This window comes from Cercospora kikuchii, assembly GCF_019650295.1.
Source record: "Cercospora kikuchii DNA, contig_00001, whole genome shotgun sequence".
NCBI lineage: Eukaryota > Fungi > Ascomycota > Dothideomycetes > Mycosphaerellales > Mycosphaerellaceae > Cercospora > Cercospora kikuchii.
The window spans coordinates 2,537,744-2,563,631 of record NW_025408582.1 but is presented as its reverse complement, the minus strand read 5'-3'; the positions used below and the strand labels follow the sequence as shown (position 1 = coordinate 2,563,631).

Below are 25,888 nucleotides of genomic sequence, written 5' to 3'. Positions count from 1 at the left end.
TCTCACCAACGACTATGGATCTACTCTGCTCCCCTCATCTGTGCTGCTCATCTCAAATGATCAGGCATGCCGTTTTTCAGCAGGTTGTGCGAGGCTGTGAGCAGCAAACAAGACGACGTGGAATTTCTCGAGGCGACCGGAGGATCTGAGGCTGTTGTCACGTTCTTGAGGTGGATTCGTGGAACCAGAGAAGAAGAAGAAAGTCCAAGAAGAGATACCGGGGGAGCAGTCCTCCAAAGGCGCCAGAACTCTTTCCAAGAGTTTCAAGCATCGAAGCATTCCGAAGCAGTGGCTTCAGCCCAGGCAGCGGCGGCAAGTGCAGCCAATGCAGCGAGCAGCAGTGTAGCAAACGCCATCACTGCTGGCGGTACGCATTCCAGATCACTCTCAGGACAGTACAATGGAAGTCTGACCCTCCTTTCAGTAAGCGTCACTTCGACGATGACGAGCGCGACGACGAGCATAGCACCAGATCGGGCCACGGCAGGGATCGCAGGTTCCCCAATGGATACGGCTACTGCCACCACATCGTTGACAGGTAATAACCAGACTGCAAGCGCCGAGGAACTTTCCGCTTCCTTCGATGATTCCGGAGGGCTCAGTGAAGCCAGCAAAATTGGCCTTGGAGTTGGGCTTGGACTGGGAATTCCGCTGCTCTTCGCTGCAGTCGTGTTGCTGTGCTTCATACGGCGCAGAAGAAGAGGCAACAAGCAGACGGCTGCCAGGTACTCCCGCCAGGCGCAGTCGGACCTGTCGATGGTCGAACAAGCGCAATCAGTACAACCAAAGGCTGATCGTGCTCTTGATGCTCCACTGGCGGGAGGCATGCCGCCTCCAGGAAAGCGAGAGACTGCTGATTACAACGGCAAATACGATGAGGCTCCGCCAGCACCACCAGCTCCATCGAATGTCGACAATACATCATCTGGCCAGAATCTGAAAGATGCTATCGAGCCTGCATCTCGGAGCCGAGACCAAGCTGTCGCACCATTGACACTTCTGATTCCTGGGCAGGAGAGAAGATCTGATGTCTCACGTGAAGCCTCGCCTTCGCGCTCGCATTCACCCGCGTCTCCAGTGTCGCCAATCTCAGTCGTGTCGCAAGTGAGCTCTCGCCCATCGTCTCTAAAGGCTCTGTAGACTTCGTGGTCGAAAGTCGTTAGCTAAACCGAAGGATCTTGACAATAGCACATCGGTATAGCTTTTATGTGATCGTATTCCCGTATACCAAGAAGAGCAGGGTATCTTCGCATATGCTCAAAATGGAATGTCCTCCCGTGCTCATACACCCGTACACTGCAACCGCTGCAGTCTTATATTCATGCTTCCGTATCTTTACAACCATCTCCCAACAATAGGAATCATCCTGTACATCTCGTTGTACTCTCTCGCAACCCAGCCCGCTGCCTCGCCACCACGAGCCACTACGCCAAAGCTGCCTGCCATCCACAATCCAGTGATGGCAGCAGCAACAGCGTTGATAATGGACCGCCTCCTCTTCTTCCTCAGCTCCCTCTTCGCTCCCGTATCTGTAACTTGGTCCGGCGTCCAGCCAAAGTATTTCGCATATCCCCAGGTCATATGAAAACAACCCACACTCAGCAGCGCCGCAAACCCAGCAAAGGACACGATCGGATGCTTCGCAAAGGCGTGGCTCACATATGCGAGATCCACATTGCCTCCTCCAGACTTGTATGCGCGTGGTATGGCCCGATTGAGCACAATGTGACCTAGTGCAAGAGGCACGAAGATGTATCCCAACCTACTGGTACCTGAGACCTTCGGCCAGAATTTCGTGAAGAAGCTGGCTTTGTTCTCTTGACTGTACGCGTCTCCATATCTTTTCGCATTTTGATTCCTTCTGATGACTCGTATTGCTACGCCGGACAGGATATGTCCCCACAGTGGTAACGCGACCATCAAGGGCTCTACGCCGGGCGATTGGTAGTACGGTCTCGTGAGAAGGAGGTAGGGCTCTGAGGCCGGAACGCTCTGAGTGAGGAGTGGTATTATTGACGTATTGGTGATGTGCATCGTCGCGAAGGCCGTGAATACGTAGGAGGAATATTTCTGAACTCGTTGGAGGTACCATATCGCCGAGTGCTGCGACAGGCCTAGCCCGGTCGTGGTGCTTCGTGGTAGACGCGATTTCTCGTCGGTGGAGGCATCGTTGAGGGAGATCGTGTCTGTTGGTATCGGCTCGAGTTCGTGTAGTCCAGATTCGAGCTTCTCGAGCTCGCTGAGGTCATCCATAGTAGCAGATGGACGAGTGTTGGCGATGATGATGCTGCTCTTCACATGCAAGACTACGCCAATAGAATTGAGACAAGGTGTAAGCGGCGGAGCTGGGCCCGCTCCTTGGGTCGAGTCTGCTCAGTGAATACATTCTGTCCGCTTTCCATACCATCGCGTCGAAAAGTCAACAAAACTTCGTTTTGTATATAGCTTGGAGAACACTACTACTAGATACCTCACGAGGTCTATCGCATAAGTGCGACCAAAATGGCGCCAGTATGGAAACTCGCGCAGCATAACCCGCGAGACATCACTAACATTCATCTCAGCGAGGCCATACCCTGCCGGAGGCGGCAACAGAATCAGCACGAGAAGCACGCAAAGCATTCTTCTGCGAACTATGCCAAAAAGGCTACGCGCGAATGCCTGAATTCGAAGCCCATGAGAATTCCTACGACCATCAGCACCGCAAGCGACTCAAAGAAATGCGAAACCTTACCAAGGATCCTTCTGCCGCTGCTCGTCAACGCGCCGCAGAAGAGAAAGCGAATGCAGAATCCGGCCTGAAGTCCATCTCGCTTGCTGGCGCTGGCGCCTTGACAGCTTCAAGTGGCAAGAAGAAGCCAGTTTTCAAGTCGACATTGCAGTCGAAAGATGCTCCCGTGGCGCCTGTGAAACTGGTCGATGATGTAGTCGACGATGCCACGGATCCCAGTGCTGCCGTGCGGAACGGCTGGGCTGATCGAGCTTACAAGCCAGGCCAATTCCCTCAAGGCACGCCACGACTTTCGCTGGAAGAAGTAGAAAAGAAAACGCAAGATTTGCTGGAAGAAATCAGGCAAGGCGATCAGCAGAGACAGTGGCTGTCCGAGCGACCCGACGAGTATGAGAGGCACTGGCAAGAGAGGATGGTCGGCACACAGCAGCCCTCTTGAAGTACTTAGGCACTCTCTTTGGCAACTTGTTCCTGGCCATTCCTGTGCTAATGGTACTTGACTATTCCAACTAATCCATGGCCCCTTGGGCGCCGATGCCAGCAAAGAAACCTGATTGCCAGATCAGTCGATTGGATCCAGTCGAAAGAATTACCTGAATGACCACTCTCTACATCAGCTTTTGATTGCTTCCAACCGGCCATCTTGATCGTCAGCCGATCGATGCCCGGTGCTCACACTGTGGCAGGAGAAATCCTCAGAGGGGTTGCCATGAGCTGAATGCAAGGAGTTGCAGCTCCTTCAGGTGGACGCGACTTGAACATCTGGCACTGGTGCTCATGACCGAACACAGCTGCCTGAACAATAGACCGCTTCTGGCCCCCATCAGTCATCAGCACAGCTGAAACGTCCAATAGAGCCGCAATACCGCTCGACTCTACTATCGACTTCACAAGCCACACCTTGGCAACCTCGTATAAGGACACTTCGTGTCACCACACCTGTCAAGCTTCTCCTCAAGCTTGACCCGATCAGTGCCCTTCCACTGCAGATGGCGCAGGTCATGAGTTGAGGTTATAGCTCCAGTCCAGCCAGCCACGAAGATGTTCAGAGCACAATAGCAAATGGACATTGATGCCACCACGTCCAAGCGAGGCACAAGCAGGGCGGTACTAGTAGTCCGCAGGAAGAGGTAGAGTCGGCTATTTGTGAGCAGACCGGTATAAGTTGTATGTATGGAGCTATAAAGCGCAGACATTCAAAGCTCTAAAGGCTGGCCATCATCATTCTCATCTCATACCAACGCAAGCAATACTCGCACCCCAGCTCCACAAGACCTCAACATGAAGTCTTCCATCCTCTTTCTCACCAGCGCCCTGCTCGCAACCGTGTCCTTCGCACTCCCATCATCCGATAATGTCAGTCGAGAACGCAGACCGAACACAACAACTCCGACATTATCAAACTACTCACATCTCTTATTTCCTCCCAGGCACTAGACAAACGCTCCTGCGTCCCCTGTCCAGCATATTGCTGCGCCAACAGGTGTAAAGCACCCTTCAATCGGAGCTGTGCGGGTTCCACAGTAAGTTCTCACTCTTTGGGTCAGACCAGCATTGCGCGGGCATTCGCAACGGAGTAGGCCCAGGCAATAGAATTCTAACACACCCATCTGTGACGGCAGTGTATCACCAACGCGGCGGGCTACTCTTCTTGTCAGTGCGTCTGTCGAGAATGAGGTACCAGTCACAATTGCATGAAAGCAACGAGATCACCTTGGGCAGAACCAGCGGATAACGATCGAGCACAAGGAGCAAAAGTAACAAAAGATAGCAACGAGGCATGAAGAGGGACGGAAGACAATATTTCAGAGTCGCGTAGTGTTGCATTTCATTCGTTCTACATCGTTCTCGTCGACGCAGTGCGTAGTTTGCAGTAGCAGTACTTTCAGCAGTACAGGTTCTCGCCCAGTCCAAGTATCTAACACCCAGACCTGACCTGACCGCCAGCCAGCCAGCCCGTAGGCATCGGCGGCAGAGAGAAAACAATCGCGATGAAAAACAATGCCAGTGATGCAGTTCCAGTCCATACCCCAGAAATCCCGCCAATCCAGTGAAGGCAATGCCCAGAGGCTGAGCTGCCAAACGCACAAAGCGCCTGAATGTCAATCACTCTTTCTGATCCATTTCTCCATCCTGAAACACCTGTGAAGCGCCATCGCTAAAGCCCATCCATTCTAGTAGTCTCCTACACAACCAAAGCCAGTCCAGAAAGAACAGCCAAGTGCGGTGTGAGAATTTCAGAAGTGAAAAGTCATGCAAAAATGCAAAAGCGCCATCCATGGGTATCCCTTTGTCGTGTGAAAGAATTTTTGCGCCATCTGTAACCGTGTTGTGATGCAAGGTATTAATGTATCGAACAGGTTGTAGTCGATCATTGAGGTCGTCAGAATTGCATGCGACGAAGCTGGTCGGCTACCTAGGCGCGGCTTGGGTTCGAACGCGTGCTGCTGCGAGGGCACTTGACTTTTCCGTCGCCGGCAGCGTCTGCGACAGCACCACGCTTTGTGCCAGTCTTGGTGCGCTGCCAGCTGTCGAATGGGCTACGCTTGCTGCGACGGTCGCTGCTGGCGACAGTGGGTGAGGTGTTACCAGCTGAGACTGGCTCCTCACTACCCTCGACAATCGGAGTGAGCTGAGGCTCGTTGCGCGTGTTGCGGGCGCGGCCTGGTGTTGATGGCACGGCAGTGTCGGAAGGGTGGTCTTCAAAGACCGGAAAGTCATTGATGGTGACCTTCTTCTTGCGGGAGCTGCGCTGTGGGGTAGGCAAAATAGGCTCAGCTGGTGCTTCATCATCGGCCTCGAGCGTTTCCTCAAAGCTTGGCACCTCCTCGAAGTGTGACTGTCTGGTGGTGCGAGCGGTAGTCGGGGGGCTGATCATTGGCTTGCGCTTCACCTTGCTCTGCTTGACCGGAGTGGCATGCACGGCTGGGCCGGCGAAAGACACGCCAGAGTCATGCTCTTGTGACTCGGCCGTCTTGATGCGCTGGTCTGGCATGTCGACATCTGTTTCTGCCTCCTCGTCGGTGTAGCTTGTTTGGCTTGCCTGTGGCCACAGCAGACGAGGTTCGATGTTGCTGCGAGTCAAGCCACGACGAGCAGAGTGGCCAATTGCACGCTTGAGCTGCTGCTGTTCGCGAGAGGCACCAGCATCCTCGACGTCCTCAACATCTGCGAATTTGCGGAAGCATTTCTTTCCACGGCTGCAAACGAGTCAGTATGAGTCACAGAAGGTCGGATGCAGCACTTACTACATGAAAAACATGCCCTCTCCGCGGTTGACAGCTGCCTGCATGCGCGCTTCCTCGACCAACTCATCAACGGTCTTGCGTGGCCGCTGGCGCGGGGGACTCGGAGAATCCCAGTCGCCACCACCACGGTTTTGGTAGACTGGCTCTGAGACGGTAGTGGTGCGACCACGTGGAACATCGCGGAAGACGTTGTCGTCCGACGAGTCATCCTCTGGAACTCTGGCCTGGACTTCCGTGTAGATCTGAATATCGGACTTGGCGCTCTTCTTCGGACGGCCAATGTCGAGCCCGTTGTCGTCGTCGCCTAGGCGGATGTAATGGTTCTTGCGAGCAATGCGCGGAGTCGGCATACTGTCGTTTGGATTCTCAGGGAGAAAGTGCAAGGCACGTGGCGAATATTGCATACTTGAGGTACGAGCACGCTTTTGTGCTGGAGTCAAAGACGGAGTCTTAGACGGAGATGGCAACATGTCGGAAGGAGTGGCATCTGAGAAAAGAAGTTAGTATTGTGGGTGAACATCGAATTGTCCTATTGTCGAGGAAAAGTTACCGTTGTCGCCGGATCGTGCCGACTTGCTTCCGCCGTGCATCTGCGGGCGAGCAGGTGGTGCAGGTGATGCAGGCGGGGATGCAGGCTTGTATGGGTGCAGGCCGTTGTAGGCGTCGCCGTGCAGTGGCGTTGGTGGGGTGCGTGGGCGGGTGAACCGCTGTGGCGGGGTGGAAGGAGCGTCCATCTTCGCGCAGCTGGTGAACGGGCGCTGTCGAGCAGCCAGCGGCGGTGGGTGGAGGGGCGCGAGGCGCGGGCGGTGAGCTGTGCAAACGGTCAGGTTGTTGCTCTTCCAATGCTCGCGTTGCGACGGTGAACACAGCGACGTAGTCTTGAGCCAGATGGCAGAGAGACTTACGGCAAACGCACTCTCACGTGGCAGCGTAGGAGTGGTTTCCAGTGTATGGTAAAGGAAGAGAAAGCTCGCAAGCTGGAAACGAAGATAATTCCAATGGCTCCAAGGCCCACTCCCGGCTGCTCCCTATAGGCGTGCGATGTGCTGACTGTTGCGATCGGGGACCCGGACTGTACGTACGCCGGCTTGCCGAGTCCTGCTGCACTTGGAGGAAGTGAAGCTGCGCCGTTGAGGATGGCGGTCGGTCGTGCAGAATGCGCCGGCGAGGATATCTCGGTCGCGAATCGTTCCGGTGCGATCAGGATAGCTGGATCGTAGTATCGTGCTTGAGATCTATGCGATGCGATGCTCGTGAGCGGCGTTGGCGTTGGAATAGTGTCGGATGTAGTGGCGCGCCTGGTGTAGAATCTCACGTCGTGAAGCTGGAGTTGAAGTCGAAGTCGCTTCCAGCCACCAAAGGCAGGTGCGACCCACACCCCAGGATGCGCGCGGCAGCTGCAGGGATTTTAGCGCGCCAAACACGCGACTGAGGATGAAACCAAAACACGTCAACCCGCAGCCACCAGTAAACAATTCAGGCTGCGAGGACGAGGCCAGGGCGTCAGGAGGCCAAAAGACGCGAAATACTTTCATTTCAACCGCCCAAGGTGTACCACTGCCCGCCCAGCATGTCCCGACGGCCTGGTACTTCGGACACGCCCAATTTCGCCAAATTGACGCTGGACGACGCCGATGAGGACCTGTTCGCGAGTCCGGAAAGCGGTGCGACAACGCAAAAGTATACTCCTGGCTCGGCGACATCCTCTACACAGCGCGCGCAGGCCACGCGACCCCAAACAAAGCAGGAGATTGAAGATGCGCGAAACGCGCAGCTCCGAGCCGAGCTGGAAAAAATCCGCGAAGTCAATCGTGTGATTGAAGGAGTGACGACGAGCTTGACCAAAGCCAAGGACAACATGGAGAATGTGCACAAGACTGTGAGCAATGCATCAACGTTACTCGCGACCTGGACAAGGATTTTGAGCCAAACAGAACACAATCAACGAGTGATCTTGAATCCCAACTTTCAAGGCGCTTCGCAAGATCTCGAAGATATTGAGAATGATGAAGTACGGCGGCAGCAGGAGATCGAGAGACGCGCTTTTGAGCAGCAGAGGAGACAAGAGGAAGCGCAGCGGAAGGCAGAGGAGGAAGAACGGAGAAAAGCTGCCGCGGAGGCTACGCGAACGAGAGCGGGATTGAATAGGACGAGGAGCACGAGAGGGACAACGAGCTCAACGAGAGGGCAGGCTGCTGTGCGAGGGAGAGGCTTGACTGCTGCGACCCGGGGCACTTCGAGCTATGGCAGGGTGTCTAGCGCAACGAGAGGACGAGGTCGCGGACTGGGTTGAGAGAGCAAAAGAATATGGACGATGAAAAAACCATGGCAAAGATGAAGGAGACCACGCGAACAGCCGACGATTGGTCTCAAGAAGACATTGCCATCTTCCGTGCTCCACAGCACTGGCGGCAATGCTCAAAATCTCGCGTGACTGATGCGATATGCCACAGACGCGGTCGTCGTGTCCGGAGACTCGCTGCCGCCATACGTACGGCATCGTGCCTACCGACCTTGCAGATTGCAGACACATCGATGTACAGCAATTGCACAGCAGGACAAAGTCGAACACTAGCGAGCGGGCCACAAGCTGTAAAAGTTGCAAAACAGTGGAGGCAGATACATGTCAAGAGAAGTCTCAGTAGAGACCTTGTGCATTCATAATCATCATCTACACTTTACACTCGAGAGGCATTGTGCTAGCCTCGAGACCTGTCGAATCATGCCCTCATGCCGGTTCTGGTCTCGTTCTTGCCCCACGACTATTCTTCTCCCGCAGACGATCTAGCTGTGTTTTGTCTTCTCCTCCGCAGCCTTATCCAAAGGACCGCCTGGGTTCGATCCCAAATTCTTCAATTGATCCTTGCTCTGCTCGGCAGCTTGCTGACCAGGTTGGTTCTGACCTTGGTTGTTGACGTCTCCAGCCGGGACATCCTTCTGCTGTGCGCCAGATTGACGCTCTGGGTCTGGGGATTGACGGCCTTGGTTTGGTGCAGACATGGTCGATATGGATTTGTGGTTTTTCGTCTGGAAAGAGTGTTAGGAGCGATAGATTGAATGGTTGAGATCGATAGGACGAACTTGTGTTGAAGCGTGGGCGAAGCTGAGAAGAGGATGTTAGTTGAACGACTACTTGAAAATATGGTCGCAGACTCACAAGATCAATTGGTATGTGATCGAGCTTGAGAGATTGTTGTTGTAAAAGTTTAAAAAGTGTTGTTGCGAAGGAGGGGCAGTGATGTGAGAGCAGGAAGCGTCAGCATGTGCGTCGCTGCCCCACTGTTTCTGATCACAGCAATGACGAAAAATGACGAACGGAAGGAGCAAACCGACACATTCGACATCATGTCGACGCTGAGTGATGGCTGACACTGGGCAATTTCGCGTCTCCATCGCTGATTCGTTGAAAATACATATTCCGAATGTCGTTCTCACTACAAGTTCGGGTGAATATTCCTGCCCTGCACATTCGACAACTCTCCCTTCAATGCGCTCAAAGATGGCGAGAAGAAGTACTCTCCGCCTCTGGGAACCACAAATCTGTTGATTCCAGGCAAGTTCAGTTCACGGCTTGCGTCCTGTGGGAAAAGTCCTTGCATGGGCACATTCGGCTTGTCATTCGTCTGTCCCATCACGGCGTCGACACCAGCTCCACCAAAGCGGAATCTATCGTTGTTCGCCCACAGCCGTTGAATGAACTCGAAGCCTTGACCTAGATTGCTTTGGTAGCATGCAAAGAGCAGGCCACGCTCGGCATTGGGATTCTCGCTGATTTCGGGACCGTAAGGAATGCCGCGGCGTAAGATACGATGTGGGTTGACGCTTTCACGTCCGAGTCCAGGTTGATCTCCTCTTGGGTTCGTCTTGCGGATGTGAGCGCCCAGTGGGCAGACCATTCGGTCACCAGACTGAATCGTGAACTGACTCTGCGAATTGAGACCCGGGGGATCGAATTCAAACAGATTGTTGCGCATAACATCTTTGCCAATGTTGGTATCGTCAAAGTCAGCCTGCAGGTTGACAGGACAACCACTCTTCCAGCGACCGATGAGGCGTGCTCCAAGCTGGTCAGCGAACGTGCCCAATTGGTTAGAAGACTGCACGAGGAAACGATCCCAGTCCTGCACGTTTTGCTTCAGCTTCCTGAAACAGAGAAAACTGCCATCGAGCATCCAGGCAGGGCGAGCGCTGGCATTGGTATCTCCAGGGCGTCCGCACAAGATGACACCTTGAGGAATAATGTCCTGTCCAGGAGGCACGAATTTCTCCTCATCAGTCAGATTTGGAAGGTTGCCCACAACAGGTTGGGATATGCCATCCATGTAACCAAAGTGCTCACGGCCGTGCTCAGCTCCTGGTCTGACCTTGCCATCAACCTTGAACGCGAGGCGCACCGAGTTGCCGAAGAGGGCAGTGATGCGGTCGAGCTTCTCTTTTATAAGCCCAGCGCTGTTGCCAGCAACGAGCAAGACACCATCAACTTGCTTGTTGAGCCAGTCAGAGTCCCAGTCTGGAGTCTGTCCGTTTGCGCCTTGTTTGATCGGATCCTGTAGACCGGATACAGCTGCAGATTTCATGCCAGTCTCGAAAATGGGGTCCCCTGTATTGGTTTGCAAGCCCGTAACACTGGCGATCTACATCATATGAGCGACTGGCTACTTCTACAGAGTAAGGGCACGAACTTTCTTTAGTCCCGTAAAGCTGAATGAGATGTTTGCACCAATGGTAGGCACTCTTCCGGAAGGCGAGTTGCCCTCCCTGGTCTTGAAGTCCTTGATGTTGCGGCGAGTATCAAGGACATTTTGCGTGTGAGAGATTTCTTCGGTGGCCACTTGACGGAGCTTTTGACAGAATGATCGTGTGTCTGCAATGGTGAAGAACCAAAAGGTTTCCACCTCTTTGTTCAATCCATTCAAGAGTATGTCTCCCTGGACATTGCTCAGATCGGTGAGGTTCGAGGCCATTTTGTGAATTTAGGAGGAAAACTGGGCTATGCTTTAGATCGTCAATTTCAGGAACAGCCTCATGTACTTATATCTGCCTCGGACCTGCTTTGCTACTCTGCTACTCAATTGCTTACTCCAAGGTGACATGTTCGCATTCAGCTCGCGTGCGGCCTACATTATTCCAGAAATCGGTTCACAATACGAGTTCACAAGCATATTGTTTGCGAGCTGAAACGTCGTCTCGGCAAGTTGTCTGACAATCCTTCGCCATAGGCAGCCAAGAAGCTCTCCTGACCTCTTTCTAGGTGCTCATAGGCCAGTGCGACGCCTCATGTGCTCCAGCCCTTTCGCGTGTCAGACCGGTCGCAGATCCAGGAGCTGCATATCGATAATATGTGCTGCAGGCGGAGCTGTGGTCAGACTCTTGAGAGCCATGCGATTCGCTCGCAGCAGCTGAAGAGGCCTAGATTTCACCGCCATCCCCAGCTGTCGAAGCAATTCTCAAGCCCATTCATATCTTTGACCGGTCCCAGGCAGGTCAGGATGTCATCTGTGCATGTGCTCTTGCAATGTCGACCGGCTGCTGCCTCGCAGGAAGTGGTTGCTTCCAGAGAGTTCTCAATGCGCCTGGGCTCCAAGAAGTCGGTCTTCACCATCTGAAATGTGCCCAAATCACTGACGGATCACTTAGGAGATCTGCTGTGCAACAGTGTGCAATGCAGGCACGGCTCCTGACCTCTTTCCATCAAACAATACGTCTCGGAGCAACGTTCCAGCTGTGCTGACATAACGTAAGCATCTTGCAGGAGAGAGGCTTGCACAGCGCTTCTCACGAGTGTCCAAGATCCATGGCACGCATCTTCAGGATCGCACACAGCTTTTCGCTCCTTGCTGCCGACTACAGCGCAGTCGCGTGTCCTTCCAGACGAAAGGGGATGTCATAGAGCGGATTGCCAGATTGTGGATGATGGCGCCAATGCTCCGCATCCGAGATTTGCAGCTTGGCTGAGGTCAACAAGCAAAAGAAGCATTGCCGCTTGGCTACGTCAAGTGTTTTCTCCCAGCCTGGGCTCGATGCTCCATCGCGCCGCGTGTCATGGCATCTTCAATATCCAGGACGAATTGAACACAACTCACACGATGAACAGTACGCTCGAGCAAGGTGTCGTTGGTTCGCACCGGCAACCCGGCAGACTTTCCCTCCGACTTCGTCAAGGATCGCCCTTTCTCTGTGCGCGAGTACGGGGAAAGCTCCACCTCCATGTGATACCCTATACCCCTCTCCGCAGTTTCGACTGGCGATCTCCTCCAGTAAGGTTCGTGCGATGCAATCCGACAGCCAGCCGCAGTCGTTGTACTTCAACGTACAGCCTGAACGGCAATGTCCATGCGCTACAGGGTTCCATACATGTTTCTTTCTTTCTTGCAGTCTATTTCTTCTTGTTGAGCCTCAGTCCTCCATCAACGTGTGGCAGCTGATGAAGCAGACAAGATGAAGTTCGTGAATGGTGATAAAGAGAAGAAAGGCCACCAGGCGGCCGATTTTGAGAAACAAGTCGAAATCTTACAGCAGCAACAAGCAGACGGAACATTCGTCCCACCGACACCCGAAGAAGAACAGAAAGTCATCAGAAAACTAGACTGGAGATTACTGCCCTTGGTATTCGTGCTTTACTCGCTCGCAGGTATGTTCAGAACACATTTGCATTGGCATCTCAGGCTGACACGCCGCTCCAGTACTCGACCGCTCCAATCTTGGCAATGCCAGACTTGCAGGGATGGAAGAAGACATCGACATTTCCGGCAACAGATACCAGCTCCTTGGAACAATTTTCTACATTGCATATATCCTGTCGCAATGGACGCTCATCGGCTGGAAACAATTCAAGCCCTCCCAATTTTGCGCCTTCACAGTCATGTTTTGGGGCTTCGTAGCGACAATTCAAGCTGCGGCGTTCAACTGGGGAGGTCTCATGGCTTGCCGCTTCTTCTTGGGTGTATCTGAAGCAATGTTTGGACCAGGAGTCCCTCTCTATTTGACATACTTCTATCCTCGAGAGATGGTCGGCTTTCGACATGGAGTGTTCATCAGTGGAGCTGCCATGGCAAATGCCTACGGCGGCGCTCTGGCATACGGAATCAGTCAAATTCGCGGTTCCATCGCACCTTGGAGAATCCTGTTCTTAATCGAGGGCTTGCCTACGTTGGCCGTGGCTGTCGTCGCTTGGTTCTGCCTTCCGGACAGTATCAGCACCGCTCCGTTCTTGAACGACAGGGAGAAGCAAGTTGCCCTTCACTTCGTGGCTCGAAACCAGAAACTCGATGTTGGAAACGAACGAGGTGTTCGATTCAAGGAGATGTTTGAGGCCTTTAAAGACCCCAAGTCACTTCTTCCAGGACTGATGTACTTTGGCTGGTAAGTTATACCCATTCACAAATATCGCCTTCACAGCTTCAACTAACATCATCACTCACAGCAATGTCTCCTTCGCATCACTCCCACTCTTCCTTCCAACCATTATCAGCGAAATGGGCAGCTTCTCTCGCATCCAGTCCAACGGACTCAGTGCCCCACCCTACATCTTCTGCTTCTTTATCATCATCCTCTTCTGCTTTCTATCCGACCGCTTCAAAGTCCGCGGCCCCTTTGTCTGCCTCGCGGCAACCATCGCGGCAATCGGCTTCATCATCAACGCATCCACTACCACTACCGGTCCTCGCTATTTCTCCACCTTCTTATCTGTTTGCATCTTCGCCTCCGTGGCACTGCTGCTAGCCTGGACAGCAAACATTCATACAACGGAATCGAAGCGTGGTGGAGGATATGTCATTTTGGCGACAATCGGACAGTGTGGACCTTTACTTGGCACGAATATCTTTCCGGAGTCGGATAAGCCATTGTACAGAACGGGCTTGTGGACGAGTGCGGCTATGTGCTTGATGGTTGCGGTACTGTCTGTCATTCTGTCCCTCTGGATTATCTACGAAAACAGGAAGATGGCGCGAGAAGGTGTGCCGGAGAACCAGGGATTCGAAGAGACGAGTTTGGGTGTGCAGGGTGAGGGACAGCAGCAACAAAGACAGATGATTGTGTGGTAGAGCGATACGACAGCAAAATGGTCTGTGTACGAAGACATGTAATGGAACAATTCATGATTGATGAAGTGATTGTGTATGTTCATTTGGGTATCAATCTCATATCGTAAAGCCATATGTTGCCAAGTTTGCATCTTCCGATTCTCATTCTCTGCGATAACAAATAATCCAAACATCCAACTGAAACGCGAGGCCTTTTCAGACTTGATCGATCATAATCGTTGATATTGTGGGTTGTCATTCATCGTCGAGTAGTGATAGAACAGTGTCGACCGAAACGCCGAGGTGATGCAGTGTCGTTCGTCTTGTCATGATGGCGGATAATCTAGCAAGAGCAAGAGCCTGCTGCGCACTGAGTAGAAGAATCAGCATCTCAACTACATCCTCAAACTTGCTCATAGCACTCGTGCTGAACTCACCTTGCAGTCGGCACCGCAAGAGCAAGAGGAGTTTCCGCAGCCACCCATGTTGATTGTTGTGATTTGGTAGATTGGTAAAGTGTGTAGTTTGTTGTTGTAGTTGAGTCTGATCTCGTCGTGGTTTGTGTCTTCTCAAGGTGGGTAGGATGCGGGGCCTATATACCCATGACAGTCAGGGTCCTCACGTGAATGCGAGACTTTCGCGGTGGGAAGCATCGCTTCTCGGGACACGACGAGCCAGTCGCACAAAGACCTCACCCGCCGGCGTCGACCCACACCTTTTGCCAGCGCACCAATCATCTGACCCTCGATCCTGCAACATATGCCGGCCACGGCACGCAGCGTGGGCACTCACGTTGGCAAGAGCGCGGCATGCGCCAGGGAACATCGTCCTTCGTCAGTGGCAGTCTGATCGATAGGCGGTGGTAGCCTCGGTCATGACAATCATCCGTCATACCTTGGGACGTCCAGATCTTTCCACGAGTGGGAGGCTCGACTGGGCATCGCGGCTATACGTGGACAGTCACGGGATGTCCAAGATCATTCGGAGTGCCTTCGAGCCTCCGATGCGCGCATTCTGCTGGGATCAGAGCTATGCAGCTTGGCCCCGTATAAGCTGCTGCCTTTCCTCGATTGGACAAGTGACCGGTTCGTGGGTACGCACAAGTCGCTCAACGGAAATGGTCGGGCGTTGGTCTGAAGCTGAGCGAGTACGAGAAAAAAAAAGTGTCGGTGGAGGAAGACATGTAAAGTGGAGGAACAGCGTGTCTTCAAGTATTGTTCAGGCATGGTCATCAAGGTCGCCCGTACAGCAATTGACCGATACCTTTTGCTCAATTCGCGGTGAAGATCATCTTGCGCTGTTCTAGTACCACTCTAGAGTGCTTCTGCTCAATCTTTACAAGAATTGTTCCTGACCGCAGGGTACAATGGCCACTACCATCGCAGATGCACAATGCCGGCAGTGGGCATCCTAGACGTGCAGGCTGCGCGGCCGAAGCCCCTCAAGCCATTCGCGCGGCATATGATCCGTTGTGGTATGGTGGCTCGTGAACGGTGTACGGCTTCGCTCTCGATCTTTAGTCAAGCATTTGCCTTGGACGTGGCAGCGTGGGATAGTTCTGTCTCTTGCTTTGCCACTGATGATCTTACTGAGGCTAGATCGTACTGAATGTGCGGCTGACCATGGTCCTCGCAGACAGTGTGTAATATGATGCAGCAAGCGATTTACGCTGCAGATGCAGGCACACCGTCGCGGCAGGCCCAGTGGTCAGGAGTGCTCTTGCCTCCCAGAGTTACCCACGAGGCACATTAGGAAGTCGGGAGCAGAAGCGCATTCGGGCAAACGAACACATTCAAAACGAGAGAGGAGTCATTCGACGCGTATAGCATTACTCCATGCAATCATCTATCGTAAATCTGGCGGACCCTCTGCAGACTTCCTCGCCATCTTTACTCCCTTCACAGCAACCTTCACGCTCGTCTTCGCGACCCACCAGCTGCCTTTGATTCCCAATCCCACGAGACCAAACACCGCCCTCGTAAAACCTGGGAACTCTTCTTTCTCCTCCTTGATCGGTGGCTGCACGGCAACCATCTCCTTGATCTCCTTCTTCTCTTTCCTTCGAGCGAGAAAGTTGGTCTTGCTCGACGCTGTCGAGCTCACTGACGAGCGACGAGAGGGTTTCGTCGCGTTCGAAGACTTCTTCTTGTCTTTGCTGGCGCCGGCGACGGGATGCTGGACAGGAGGTGCAGCGAAGGTTATTTGCTCCCGTACCAAAGCTTCGTTCTCAATGACGGCTACTGCCAGGAGAGCAGAGACGACGGTGTCAACTACAAATCTGGAGTCTAGCGCCAAGAGGCCAGGAAGGTCAAGCACGCAAGCGTCGTGCGAGAAGTCGAGGAACGCCAGGTTCAGAGTGTCGGCGCTGACTGCGGCTGGGGTAGCTGAAGGATGATGAAAGGAGATCTTTGCAGCTGCACCTCCAGTGCTTCGATGAGACTTGGTCACAGTGATGGCACAGACGCCAAGCTGGGGATGCTTGAGATCATAATGTGCTTCGACGGTACTTGACAGTGCGTCTCGTTTCCGTGATTTGTTGATGAGGTCGCAAGCATACTCTTGATGCGCTTCGGCCACTGCGTCTTGGGCTAATCTTGCCGCTTCGGCCGATTGAGCGCTTGGGTCAAAGGTCGCAATATTTCGTGCTCGTGGCGAGTCTGCGACGGCTTCGATCGCGGCCATTGCTGCGGTCTGCGGGAAGATGGTCGTAACTTCAAGTTCCTTGGCTCTGGGATCCTCGCTCTTCTCCGGAAGTACAAGTTCTGACACTGGTGAAGAGCAAGGAGCCGTCGGGCAATGCTTGCGAAGAGCGTAGCGCTTGGGAGACGTCCCAGATGTGCTTTGACGCATCATTGAGTACATCACGTCTTCGTGAGATGTGCCGACTGCGAGTTTGATCGATGGATCAGATGTCGCCTGATAGAGATTATATTGGACTTTACGTCCGTCACATGGATACGACTCGATGGAAGCCTTCCACAGTGCTTCCAGATCGGCATGGCCGGCTGCAGGAATGTGCTCGTAGCCATCTACCAAGCCCACAGCTGAGTCGTAACGCTTCAGCTCCTGACGCTGTATGGGACTTCCGATGCTGCTCGCCACAGGACTGTGATAGGCTGGCGGCGATTGTACTCGAGCTGTGGGATAGTATGACTGATGGTCGAGAGGTCGACTGGGGTCATACTGTGGGAATATGGAACGCATTGGTGGAGCGAAGCCAGGGCTTCGCGCCGGACTGTCGGTCCTGGCAGATGCATTGTAGTCCTGTTTCGGGGATGTGGATCGGAAGCGAGTCTTGTCTGGTAAAGGGGATACAGCATCTTTCTCGTCGACAGGTGTGATCAATTCGTGTGCAGCACGAGTCGCGACTTGTGTTGAGATATTGGCAGGCTGAAGCCTCTGTCGTTGCGAGGCGGAAGACAGGCTTCTTCGCGGTGGTGTTGTGGAGCCGAAGTGCGTGTTGCGTGGTAGTTCTGAAAGTTTGTCTTCCTGGGCAATATGCTCACCAACGAAGTCAGGTCCTTCTATGATGGGGCTCGACCTGCGCCGTGTACGGCTCGTTCGTCGTATTGGTCCCAGATGCGTAGTGGAGGGAGAAGTCGCGGAGGACATGGGTGACGGAATGCTTTTGGGCGTGGCAACCGACGGATCGCAAAATAGCGAGTGCTGAAAGGTTTCTGATGCAGCTTGAATCTTAGGAGTCGTGGATTTCGCACCAACGACTTGAAAGGCAACGCCCTTGAGGTTCAGTTCGCCGTCCGCATTTGGTGTCTTGTTATTCTTCTTCATAGAGCTTTGTCGTGGCAGACCAGCTGCTGAAGATGGAAACAGTGTCAAATGAGTGGGTGCCATGGTACCAGACCTGAGCAGGAAATCAAAACGAACAATAGGAAATGACCTAAGAGACTGCGGGTCCGCGACAGAGAATGACCAGGACAAGAGAATAGACTATGCGAAGTAGTGACACCGACTTACCATATATCACCCAGCTCGTAACGCCGGCCCAGCATTGTCACATTGGTTCTGGGGTCGAGCATCGCGAAGACTGCACAGAATCAATAGCGGCTCCAGAGAAGAATTAAGTGCTTTCGCGCCGAGCTTGCCACCAGGTGAAGTCGCGGTCAAGGGCTAGTCTGCGCCGGGATCTCAAAAAGGAGCCTATGGTATGCTGTGCCGCACGAATGCAGCACATTGCCAAGATGCAGGTATGGCAAGGCGAGGTGTGAAGTGTAAGCGCCGGCCAGTTACGCGCCCACGACCACCTGTGATATGAAGTACGCGCCTGGGTTTTATTGGTTCCCGCCTCTGCACCGTACTGTCGCATGATTCAATCTGAGACGCTTTGTCCAGGGCCTGGTCGCCGCTCTATCGTGTCGTCCTCGAACGCTGCTCTTTCGGATGCTTGGTCGCCGGTATGGTGGTCTCGTGGCTTGCTCGCGGGATCGCCACGTGCGCTTGCGTATGTTTTGGGACATGTCGGTGAACTCTGATGATGAATTGGGCATTCCAATGGCGTCTGGATGCATGTGCGGTTGTTTGTCGAAGCCAATTGTGCACAATGTGAGCAATCCTGGGAGTTTGCCGGAGTGAGTTGCGCACAGGCACGCGAAGCTGTGAAGCTCGATGTCGATCTTGTGACCTCATGCGGTGACACGCTTTCGCACAACCACGATACGCACACCTGATCGGTAATGTCGAAAACCACCATGGTCCGGTAGCGACGCGGCCGACATATCATGGTCTCCTTCTGGCCCTTCAAAGGCGGCTCCAGCGACGCCGCCGCCTTCGAGAAGGAGCTCAGCCAGTTGTCCACCAAGATCAACAAGGCCACCGCACAAAACGAGCAATTTCAGCAGAGACGCCGGCGCTATAAAGTGCTGTGGACACTTTACACCTCTTTCACTTATATCTTGATCACTGCTATCCTGACATTGGTCACTGGTTGGGACAAATGGGGCGCTGTCGAATACTCCGCCATCGCTGGCACCCCACTGCTCATCTATGCAGTACGAACGGGCCTTGACGCCTTCTACAACTACCGCATTGCGAACTCGCAGAAACATCTTAATGATCTGAATAAGCAAAGAGATGAGGCAATAAAGAGACTGAAGGCAGCGACAAAATATGACAGCACACAACAGCTTCTGGAAAAGTACGGCGGGTCACCACCTGCAAAGAAGCAAGCGGTCCCCGAGTTGAAGGGCAAAAGGCAGTCAGAAGGCGGTCCAGGTAATCGGACACATACACCGCAGGCCAGAACCGGCTTTGCACCACCGCCGACTGCGAACATTCCAAGCCGACAGCCACCTCCAGGTGTTCAGCCTTCAGTACCGCAAAACGCAGCAGGCCCTGCGCCGCATCCACCAAATCGACCGCCCACACAACCTGCACCTGAGCAAAATGGGCCTGGTGAAGAATTTGCGCCAAACGCATTCAGCCAGAACAACTTCAGCCGACCGCCAGCTCTCCGTCAGCCCCCACAGTATATCACAGAGGGACCGAAATGGTATGATCGAATCATGGATGTCGTGCTAGGAGAAGACGAGACACAAGCAAAGAACAGAATAGCATTGATCTGCCAAAATTGCAGATTAGTCAACGGTCAAGCACCGCCAGGAGCAAGGACGTTGGAAGACATTGGGAAGTGGAGGTGCAGCTCATGCCACACCCTGAATGGCGTCGAGAGCGAGGAGAAGAAGATACTCAAGCAGATGACGGGCGAGCCGTCTTCACCCGCGAGCCCTGGTCCGGGCCCTGAACTGAATGCGGACGAAGTCGGGGAGGAGTTCGCTGAGAACGCGGAGTCTGAAGACGATGAAGCCGACGAGATTGACGACGCAACGCCTGCAGCGTCAACGCGCAGCAAGGCGCGACAGAGGAAGAAGGCTTGATATGTGTAGCCGTGAATGATTTGGCGCCTGAACAAAAGGACCTAGTATCGTACAAAATCATCATCGTTATCACATCATCTCGCTTCGATGCACACAGCTACAGCTTACTGCCTCCCCGCCTTCTGTTCCACGCTAATAGTGCGTCCACTCCTGCCTGTGCGACTTCCGTATCTTGAGCTGGTGTACCCGTGCTCACTCCAATGGCGCCGACAACTTGCCCATCGATCTCAATAGGCAGACCTCCTCCGATCAATGTGAACCTCCCGCCGTTGGAATTATGGATTCCGTAGCCAGGACCTCCGGGCAAAAAGTTCTTCGTGGTTGTTGTGTAGGTTGAGGTAGGGACACGATGCCCTGCAGCGGTGAATGCTTTGTTGATGGAGATGTCGACGGACGTGAGTTTGGCATTGGGCATGCGGGTGAAGTGGAGGAGGTAGAGTGAGTTGTCGACGAGCGCGATGTTGAAGTCTTTGATTCATCACACGTTAGGACATACTCAAGTCGGAACGGTTGCTAGAGGCGTAGTGTACCTATTCCCATTGACTTCGCCTTCTCTTGAGCCGCTTGTGAGGCTACGAGAGCTGCCTCGAGCGAGAGCTGGGGAACTGAGCGTGTTGCCATTGTGTTCTATTTGTCTTGCTATTCTTTCAGGGAGCTTCTTGGGCAGGTGGGTGAATATCTAGCAGTGTTATGTGCATCAAAGGTTGAGACTGCTCGCATGAACTGAGAGCACCTACCTTCGCCTAAACACGGCCGGTATCATCGACTGGACGTGTAATCCTTGAGGAAGCTCTACGCTGACGTCGTTGGAGCCTCGGCGCATGGGGAAGCTGGACGGGTATTGCGGAGGGCCGGAGGGCACCCCGGACAGGAGACGCACCCCATTTTCTTTGAAGACTGCACGACCTGTGGAGGTACAGCCAAGGCATGCACGGCGTTGCTACAGCATGCAAGTAAAATGGCACAAGGGAAGCAGTGGCCTGAGATGACGCGCGAACAAAGCTGCACGCCCTTGTGCACTTGGAGGTCGAAATGAGCACATTCATCTATCTACAGACGAGCAACAACTATCGACGCCAGCACAGCCATCACCACTCCAGCACGCGTCTGCGCTGAAGTTGCTGCCGCAAACGTTCTTGGTTCTCCCCCCTCCTTTGATCCGATATATGGATAACCCGTGACAGAATACATCTCCGAGTCGATTTCGGCCCCAGCACTAGAATTCGAATTGTGCAAGAGAGCCTCGAACGCGAAATCCTTCCCTTTCGAAAGCACAATTTGTGTGCTCTGCAAAGCTTCCGATACGTTTGCAGGCCGCCAAGTAAAGCTGCCGTCGGCAATTGAGATGTTGTCCGCGAGGTAGTATGTGAAGCCAGTGGAGCCATCGCTCGAGGCTTTGAATCGAAGGTCTACTTCATTGTAAGGTTGATCGCCTCTGTCCCAGCGGATTTCGATGCTGGGCGCGGAGAGGTTGAGGGGTGCTGATGTGTCTGGAGCTGTGAAGGTGAAGCCCTCAATCCCAGCAATGAGGAGCAGCGTAGCGAGCTTGGTGCTTGATCTCATTTTCGTTGATGTGGTCTTGATCCTGACGACTTTTGTTTCTTGGTGTTGGTACAGTTGGAATTTCCTTTCTGGAATTCGACGTGGAGCAGGCGTTCACCATTAGGACGGAATGCATTACACTACTAATAGTAAAACCAACAACAGACGTCACAGGTCGGCCACCTCCAGCTGAAGGATTCATAGCGCAACTCTAACGGTATAGTCGCGAGCCGCGTTCATACCACAGCCACTCTTTCTTGGCGAAGGAACGGCGCTCAGAGGCGGCTGTGTCTTCGCTGGCAATAAATCAGGACCTATTGTTCGGCTCTTCCTCCAAGCTTTCGGCCAAAATCGACTGCGCCTTGATCCTTCTACCAGTCTGTCTTGCTCGACTTCCCTTCCCGTCCAACAAGATCTGTTTGTCTCCTTTGATTGCGGCCTCAAATTCAAGTCCAGCGCTACGCAGGTAACTCCACTCGCTCCAACTCGCCGCTATTCTTCGCCCACACGGCAACAAGCTTCGAGTCGGACTCCTCAGCGAAATCAAACAAGTCCCCGTAAGCACAAAATACCTTCAACTCAAGCAATCCCTTCAGATATAACCAGAAGTTCGATCGTTCAATCATATGTATCAACATCGCAGCGCACAAGCTGCACACGTTAATCCGGATCCGAAGAACCTCGAGTTTAGACATTCGTGCCAGCCACAGCCTAACCCATTGCTCGTGTCCTGTGAGGTCGAAGGGGAGTTCTTCCACCCCAAGTTGCAATGTGACCGTCGTGGCGTTCAGACATTCAGGAATTTGAGTGGGATCATCGAAGAGAAAGCCGTGGGTGTCGGTCAATCTCAGCTCTGGAAGCTCCTCAACACGATCCATCGCTTCGTCGTAGAATTGGCGAGAGATGGCTGTGTTTCGAGGCACCAGGGCGTAAGTCGATGCACGAAGACCGGTCTTGGTGTCGAATTCTGTGGTTCGCTTTTCTTTCATTTCGTCGTAGATCATATCTCGTAGCTCTCGTGGTAGGGCGAAGAACGGGAATATGTCCTCCTCGCTCTCATCGAGAGCGACCTTCGTGGTTGAGGGGTTCTCATCGGTTGGGTTCTGGGCACAATGCTTCTTGCTTGATCGTCCAGATTCAATTTCGTCCCCTTCGTCCGCACTTGACTGAAGGTTGGCGATATCGCGCTTCTTTCCAGTAGCCATAGTCAGTGCCGTGTTCTGCTCTTGGAAATGCTCGATACCCAAGGCTTTGCGTTGTAGGCTCGGGAAATGAAAGTAAAGCTGCAAATATAGTGCAGAAAGTGAATGTTAGGAGGGAAAATTTAAGTCGATCACAAAGACACAATGTTTCACTTGTCTCGCCTACCTTGTTCATTTGGCTAAAGGAAGACCTGAATTCAGACGTGTCTTCCGATTCTGATCTACGTGTTCATCCTGCTCTATTCTTACGCACTCTGGTCTAGAGCAAAGGCGTGCATGTGTCTAGCACACACATCCTCTCACAAGAATCGAGAAGACCTCCGGCATTGTCCCATCGAGTCCATCCAATTTCCTCTGTCTCATTCGTCGTGAACAGCCGTGAAAGATTTTGAAATAAAAATGAGCACAAACGCCGGGCTGGAGAAGCCGCAGGAAGTGATATAAACGAGCAACAACTTCCACGAAAATGATCGTTTTATGGCCATCTATGTATTTCTGCGTGCAGCGAAGAGGGTATCCTGGTGTCCCATCCGTAATTTTCAAAGCCGTTTATCCTCATCATGCAGAAGTCCGAAGTAGAGAAATAGAAGAAACTAGAGGAGCGGAGCTGAAGAGCGCTTCCATCGAGCACAGGTTGTACTCGACCTCTTCTATCTCATCCGCGAAAGTTCCGCGAGAACCAGCGCGCTGCCTGCTAAGTTCAAAGGTGCACCGAAAGTGCCATCTCTTGACAATCGGCTCCGGTGATGCTCCGCAGCAGATAATCGTGTGCAGCCTCTTTAGCCGTCGCCCTCTGATCTATCGCAGATCCGATGATTGAGTAGCTATGAGTGTGCACGTTTCGCCCAGGAAGCCCCATCAAAGTCAGGCTTGGTGCAAGGTCTTCGCGAGCGCCCAGCTCAGTATGCTCCGTTGTGGAACGAGGACGTCACCGAATGCCATCATATCCAGGAGTTCGCTGAGAATGAGCAGATCTCGCAATCGCATCCTCATTCAAATCTTGTCAAAAATCGTGCGGAAGGACGATCACGGTGGTGGCGCAGTCACAAATCTTCGTCTATGTTGTCATCGTCTTTCGGTGCGTCGAGTTTGACCTCTGGAGTTGATGCTGCTTTCGAATGCTCTGCATCTGAAGGCGCGCTGAGAGAAGTGGAGGGCAAGAATCCAGCTTCACTCGTGAACATGCCATTGTTTAAACCTGGCATACTGGCTCGTTGTCGCTTGAAGGGGCTGGCAACAGCGTCTGATCCGTCATTTGCAGGTGGGGCAAGTCCATTTGGAGGTGTGCCAGCGTTAGCAGCGACGGAGTTGACTGATTGTGGTGTTCCAGCATCTGTCGATTCTTCGCTCTTGACATGTGGTGACTTGCGCAATGCGCTCGGGTCACCAACTGGGTCTGCAGAATGCTGTCGCTTGAGCTTTATCATACAAGTTAGCGCTCTTGCTGCTAGTTGATGTCGACATCAGACTTACCTTGATCTTCTGCACACCCTCAGCGACCTCGTTAGTGCGCTTGGCATCCTCCGGCGAAAGATGTGTATTGCCATTCTCCTGCTTGCCGTCAACGTCGTCGTTACCATCTGGCAATCGCTCGTCCTCCTCGTCATCTGCATCACTGTCCATCGCGTCGACATCCTTTTCCTTGCCTTTGCGCTTGGCTGTGGTGGAGTCTCGGTACCCTGAGAAACCCTTTGTGCCCTGCGATTTGAGAGGGCCCAGCTTGGAGAAATCCGTGACCGAAGACTTCCTACGTCCACTCGACTGCGGAGTTCGCTCTGAGGCTGGTGTTGACAAGATACCCATCTTTCTCAGCTGTTTCTCGCCACGATAGAAGAACGTGAACACCGCATAGGGTGACTCTGGGGGATCAAGCCCAGTCACAGTCTGAGTGCTGATGGTCTTGGGGTCCAGTGTCTTTGGCTTTGCGAAGCTCGTTGTGTGATCCACGTCTTCGCCCCCTCCAGCATCCTCGCTGGCTTCCATGTCGTCGTCGTGAGCATCGAATTGCGGGGAGTATTCGCCTCGCTTGATCTCACCACTCGCGAGCACTCGGAACAGGGCGACCTTGATTTGGCCTGCTGCTTCGGGCTCTGGAGGGTCGTCCTCTGAGTCAGAATTTGAGGAGAAGAGGCCATCGTCGTCTTGCATGTCTTCGACCGAGCCGTCCTCGCCGCCATATCGTAGAACTCCATTGCGTCTCATGATGTTTGGTTTCACGTCCTCGTCATCGCTGCCCTTCTCCTCTTTCCTCTTCTGTCGCTTCTTCTCCAATCTCTTCTGCCGACGCTCTATTCGCTCTTTCTTTGCCTGGTCGGTGCCCTCCAGATCCAAGCCATTGAGCCACCGCTCTAATCCAACTTCCCTGAATAGAAATTCGCGCTCAGCAAGGCCACCACCCTCTGACTCTGGTACGCTCACCCAGCGGCTGTTAACCCACGTCTCTTCCCCTCGCCTCAGCAGCGTTGCGACTTCCTCCTTAGCACGCCCATCGAAGTAGATATAAGCGGCTATGGTCTCGTTGGGATTGTCTGTTCGCGGGACATAGGGAGGCACACTCGCTTGGTATTTGCCTCTCTCGCTCCCCTCGCCTGGTAGGTTCCCCACTATGCGTGGCCGCGGATAGGGATCCTCGATCGTGGGCTTCGGGGTCGAGTACGGTACATTGAGCCCGGGTGTGAGGAGAGTGATGCTGATCGCGAAGGTGGACTGCTCCGGCTTGCCTGATGTCGAGCCAGAGGGGACTTTGGCGGGGGGTACGGGGATGTATGTAGTAATGCGCGATTGACGAGTCTGCTTCTGGATTGAGTGCTCGGCAATGGGGCCGTCAGCGGTGTGTATGCTGACCGCAAGGCCTTTGAAGCAAGGCATCTTGCGGTCGGTGGTGGAGCTCGAGGCTCAGCGGACGTGTAGCAGAGGGCGGTGGTGGTGGTAGTGGGAGGTCTGGTTCTCCTCCGCTGCTCCTTTCAGCCGCTGCAGTCTGGCGACGAGGTGTGTCTGCTGGAGGACTGTCGCTCTGCACCGACGTTGCTGGTTAGTCCAAGTCGTGTCTCGTCAACACGTGCCCGCGTGCGAGTGTTGTTCGTGGCCGACGGGCGAGTGTGTGTCGCGTCCAATCACCGCGCCAAAAAGAAGCTTTCCAGTTCGACGTCTCCGCAGGCGAAAGCGGTCAAGATGGCTCGGTCCTCTGCGCGGGGCCGCTCGCACGCCGTCCGCGGACAAAGAAAAGAGACAGAAGACACGAACTTCCAAC

General features: G+C 53.5%; 14 protein-coding genes across 14 annotated transcripts; 5 read left to right on the top strand and 9 right to left on the bottom strand.

Moving 5' to 3' along the window:
- Positions 1-66: 66 nt before the first annotated feature.
- On the top strand, positions 67-1,140 carry CKM354_000096600 (uncharacterized protein; the record flags this gene model as incomplete). Its single annotated transcript, XM_044796073.1, has 2 exons — positions 67-367; positions 425-1,140. The coding sequence occupies 2 exons, from the start codon at positions 67-69 to the stop codon at positions 1,138-1,140; spliced, it is 1,017 nt and encodes a 338-aa protein (XP_044652008.1).
- Positions 1,141-1,335: 195 nt separating this feature from the next.
- Positions 1,336-2,253, bottom strand: CKM354_000096500 (uncharacterized protein; the record flags this gene model as incomplete). The annotated part of the gene is made up of 1 exon (XM_044796072.1): positions 1,336-2,253. The coding sequence occupies one exon, from the start codon at positions 2,251-2,253 to the stop codon at positions 1,336-1,338; it is 918 nt and encodes a 305-aa protein (XP_044652007.1).
- A 249-nt stretch (positions 2,254-2,502) lies between these two features.
- On the top strand, positions 2,503-3,170 carry CKM354_000096400 (uncharacterized protein; the record flags this gene model as incomplete). Its single annotated transcript, XM_044796071.1, has 2 exons — positions 2,503-2,511; positions 2,565-3,170. The coding sequence occupies 2 exons, from the start codon at positions 2,503-2,505 to the stop codon at positions 3,168-3,170; spliced, it is 615 nt and encodes a 204-aa protein (XP_044652006.1).
- Positions 3,171-5,147: 1,977 nt separating this feature from the next.
- On the bottom strand, positions 5,148-6,713 carry CKM354_000096300 (uncharacterized protein; the record flags this gene model as incomplete). The annotated part of the gene is made up of 3 exons (XM_044796070.1): positions 5,148-5,931; positions 5,980-6,466; positions 6,530-6,713. The coding sequence occupies 3 exons, from the start codon at positions 6,711-6,713 to the stop codon at positions 5,148-5,150; spliced, it is 1,455 nt and encodes a 484-aa protein (XP_044652005.1).
- An 836-nt stretch (positions 6,714-7,549) lies between these two features.
- CKM354_000096200 (uncharacterized protein) lies at positions 7,550-8,272 on the top strand (the record flags this gene model as incomplete). Its single annotated transcript, XM_044796069.1, has 1 exon — positions 7,550-8,272. The coding sequence occupies one exon, from the start codon at positions 7,550-7,552 to the stop codon at positions 8,270-8,272; it is 723 nt and encodes a 240-aa protein (XP_044652004.1).
- A 491-nt stretch (positions 8,273-8,763) lies between these two features.
- Positions 8,764-8,979, bottom strand: CKM354_000096100 (uncharacterized protein; the record flags this gene model as incomplete). Its single annotated transcript, XM_044796068.1, has 1 exon — positions 8,764-8,979. One exon carries the CDS (start codon positions 8,977-8,979, stop codon positions 8,764-8,766), a length of 216 nt encoding a protein of 71 aa, XP_044652003.1.
- A 434-nt stretch (positions 8,980-9,413) lies between these two features.
- Positions 9,414-10,943, bottom strand: CKM354_000096000 (uncharacterized protein; the record flags this gene model as incomplete). Its single annotated transcript, XM_044796067.1, has 2 exons — positions 9,414-10,613; positions 10,662-10,943. 2 exons carry the CDS (start codon positions 10,941-10,943, stop codon positions 9,414-9,416), a joined length of 1,482 nt encoding a protein of 493 aa, XP_044652002.1.
- A 1,474-nt stretch (positions 10,944-12,417) lies between these two features.
- On the top strand, positions 12,418-14,024 carry CKM354_000095900 (uncharacterized protein; the record flags this gene model as incomplete). The annotated part of the gene is made up of 3 exons (XM_044796066.1): positions 12,418-12,610; positions 12,663-13,341; positions 13,403-14,024. 3 exons carry the CDS (start codon positions 12,418-12,420, stop codon positions 14,022-14,024), a joined length of 1,494 nt encoding a protein of 497 aa, XP_044652001.1.
- A 1,824-nt stretch (positions 14,025-15,848) lies between these two features.
- Positions 15,849-17,855, bottom strand: CKM354_000095800 (uncharacterized protein; the record flags this gene model as incomplete). The annotated part of the gene is made up of 1 exon (XM_044796065.1): positions 15,849-17,855. One exon carries the CDS (start codon positions 17,853-17,855, stop codon positions 15,849-15,851), a length of 2,007 nt encoding a protein of 668 aa, XP_044652000.1.
- An 884-nt stretch (positions 17,856-18,739) lies between these two features.
- Positions 18,740-19,894, top strand: CKM354_000095700 (uncharacterized protein; the record flags this gene model as incomplete). Its single annotated transcript, XM_044796064.1, has 1 exon — positions 18,740-19,894. The coding sequence occupies one exon, from the start codon at positions 18,740-18,742 to the stop codon at positions 19,892-19,894; it is 1,155 nt and encodes a 384-aa protein (XP_044651999.1).
- Positions 19,895-19,991: 97 nt separating this feature from the next.
- On the bottom strand, positions 19,992-20,515 carry CKM354_000095600 (uncharacterized protein; the record flags this gene model as incomplete). Its single annotated transcript, XM_044796063.1, has 2 exons — positions 19,992-20,362; positions 20,425-20,515. 2 exons carry the CDS (start codon positions 20,513-20,515, stop codon positions 19,992-19,994), a joined length of 462 nt encoding a protein of 153 aa, XP_044651998.1.
- A 429-nt stretch (positions 20,516-20,944) lies between these two features.
- On the bottom strand, positions 20,945-21,457 carry CKM354_000095500 (uncharacterized protein; the record flags this gene model as incomplete). Its single annotated transcript, XM_044796062.1, has 1 exon — positions 20,945-21,457. One exon carries the CDS (start codon positions 21,455-21,457, stop codon positions 20,945-20,947), a length of 513 nt encoding a protein of 170 aa, XP_044651997.1.
- A 437-nt stretch (positions 21,458-21,894) lies between these two features.
- Positions 21,895-22,641, bottom strand: CKM354_000095400 (uncharacterized protein; the record flags this gene model as incomplete). The annotated part of the gene is made up of 1 exon (XM_044796061.1): positions 21,895-22,641. The coding sequence occupies one exon, from the start codon at positions 22,639-22,641 to the stop codon at positions 21,895-21,897; it is 747 nt and encodes a 248-aa protein (XP_044651996.1).
- Positions 22,642-23,681: 1,040 nt separating this feature from the next.
- Positions 23,682-25,506, bottom strand: CKM354_000095300 (uncharacterized protein; the record flags this gene model as incomplete). The annotated part of the gene is made up of 2 exons (XM_044796060.1): positions 23,682-24,056; positions 24,112-25,506. The coding sequence occupies 2 exons, from the start codon at positions 25,504-25,506 to the stop codon at positions 23,682-23,684; spliced, it is 1,770 nt and encodes a 589-aa protein (XP_044651995.1).
- Positions 25,507-25,888: the final 382 nt, after the last annotated feature.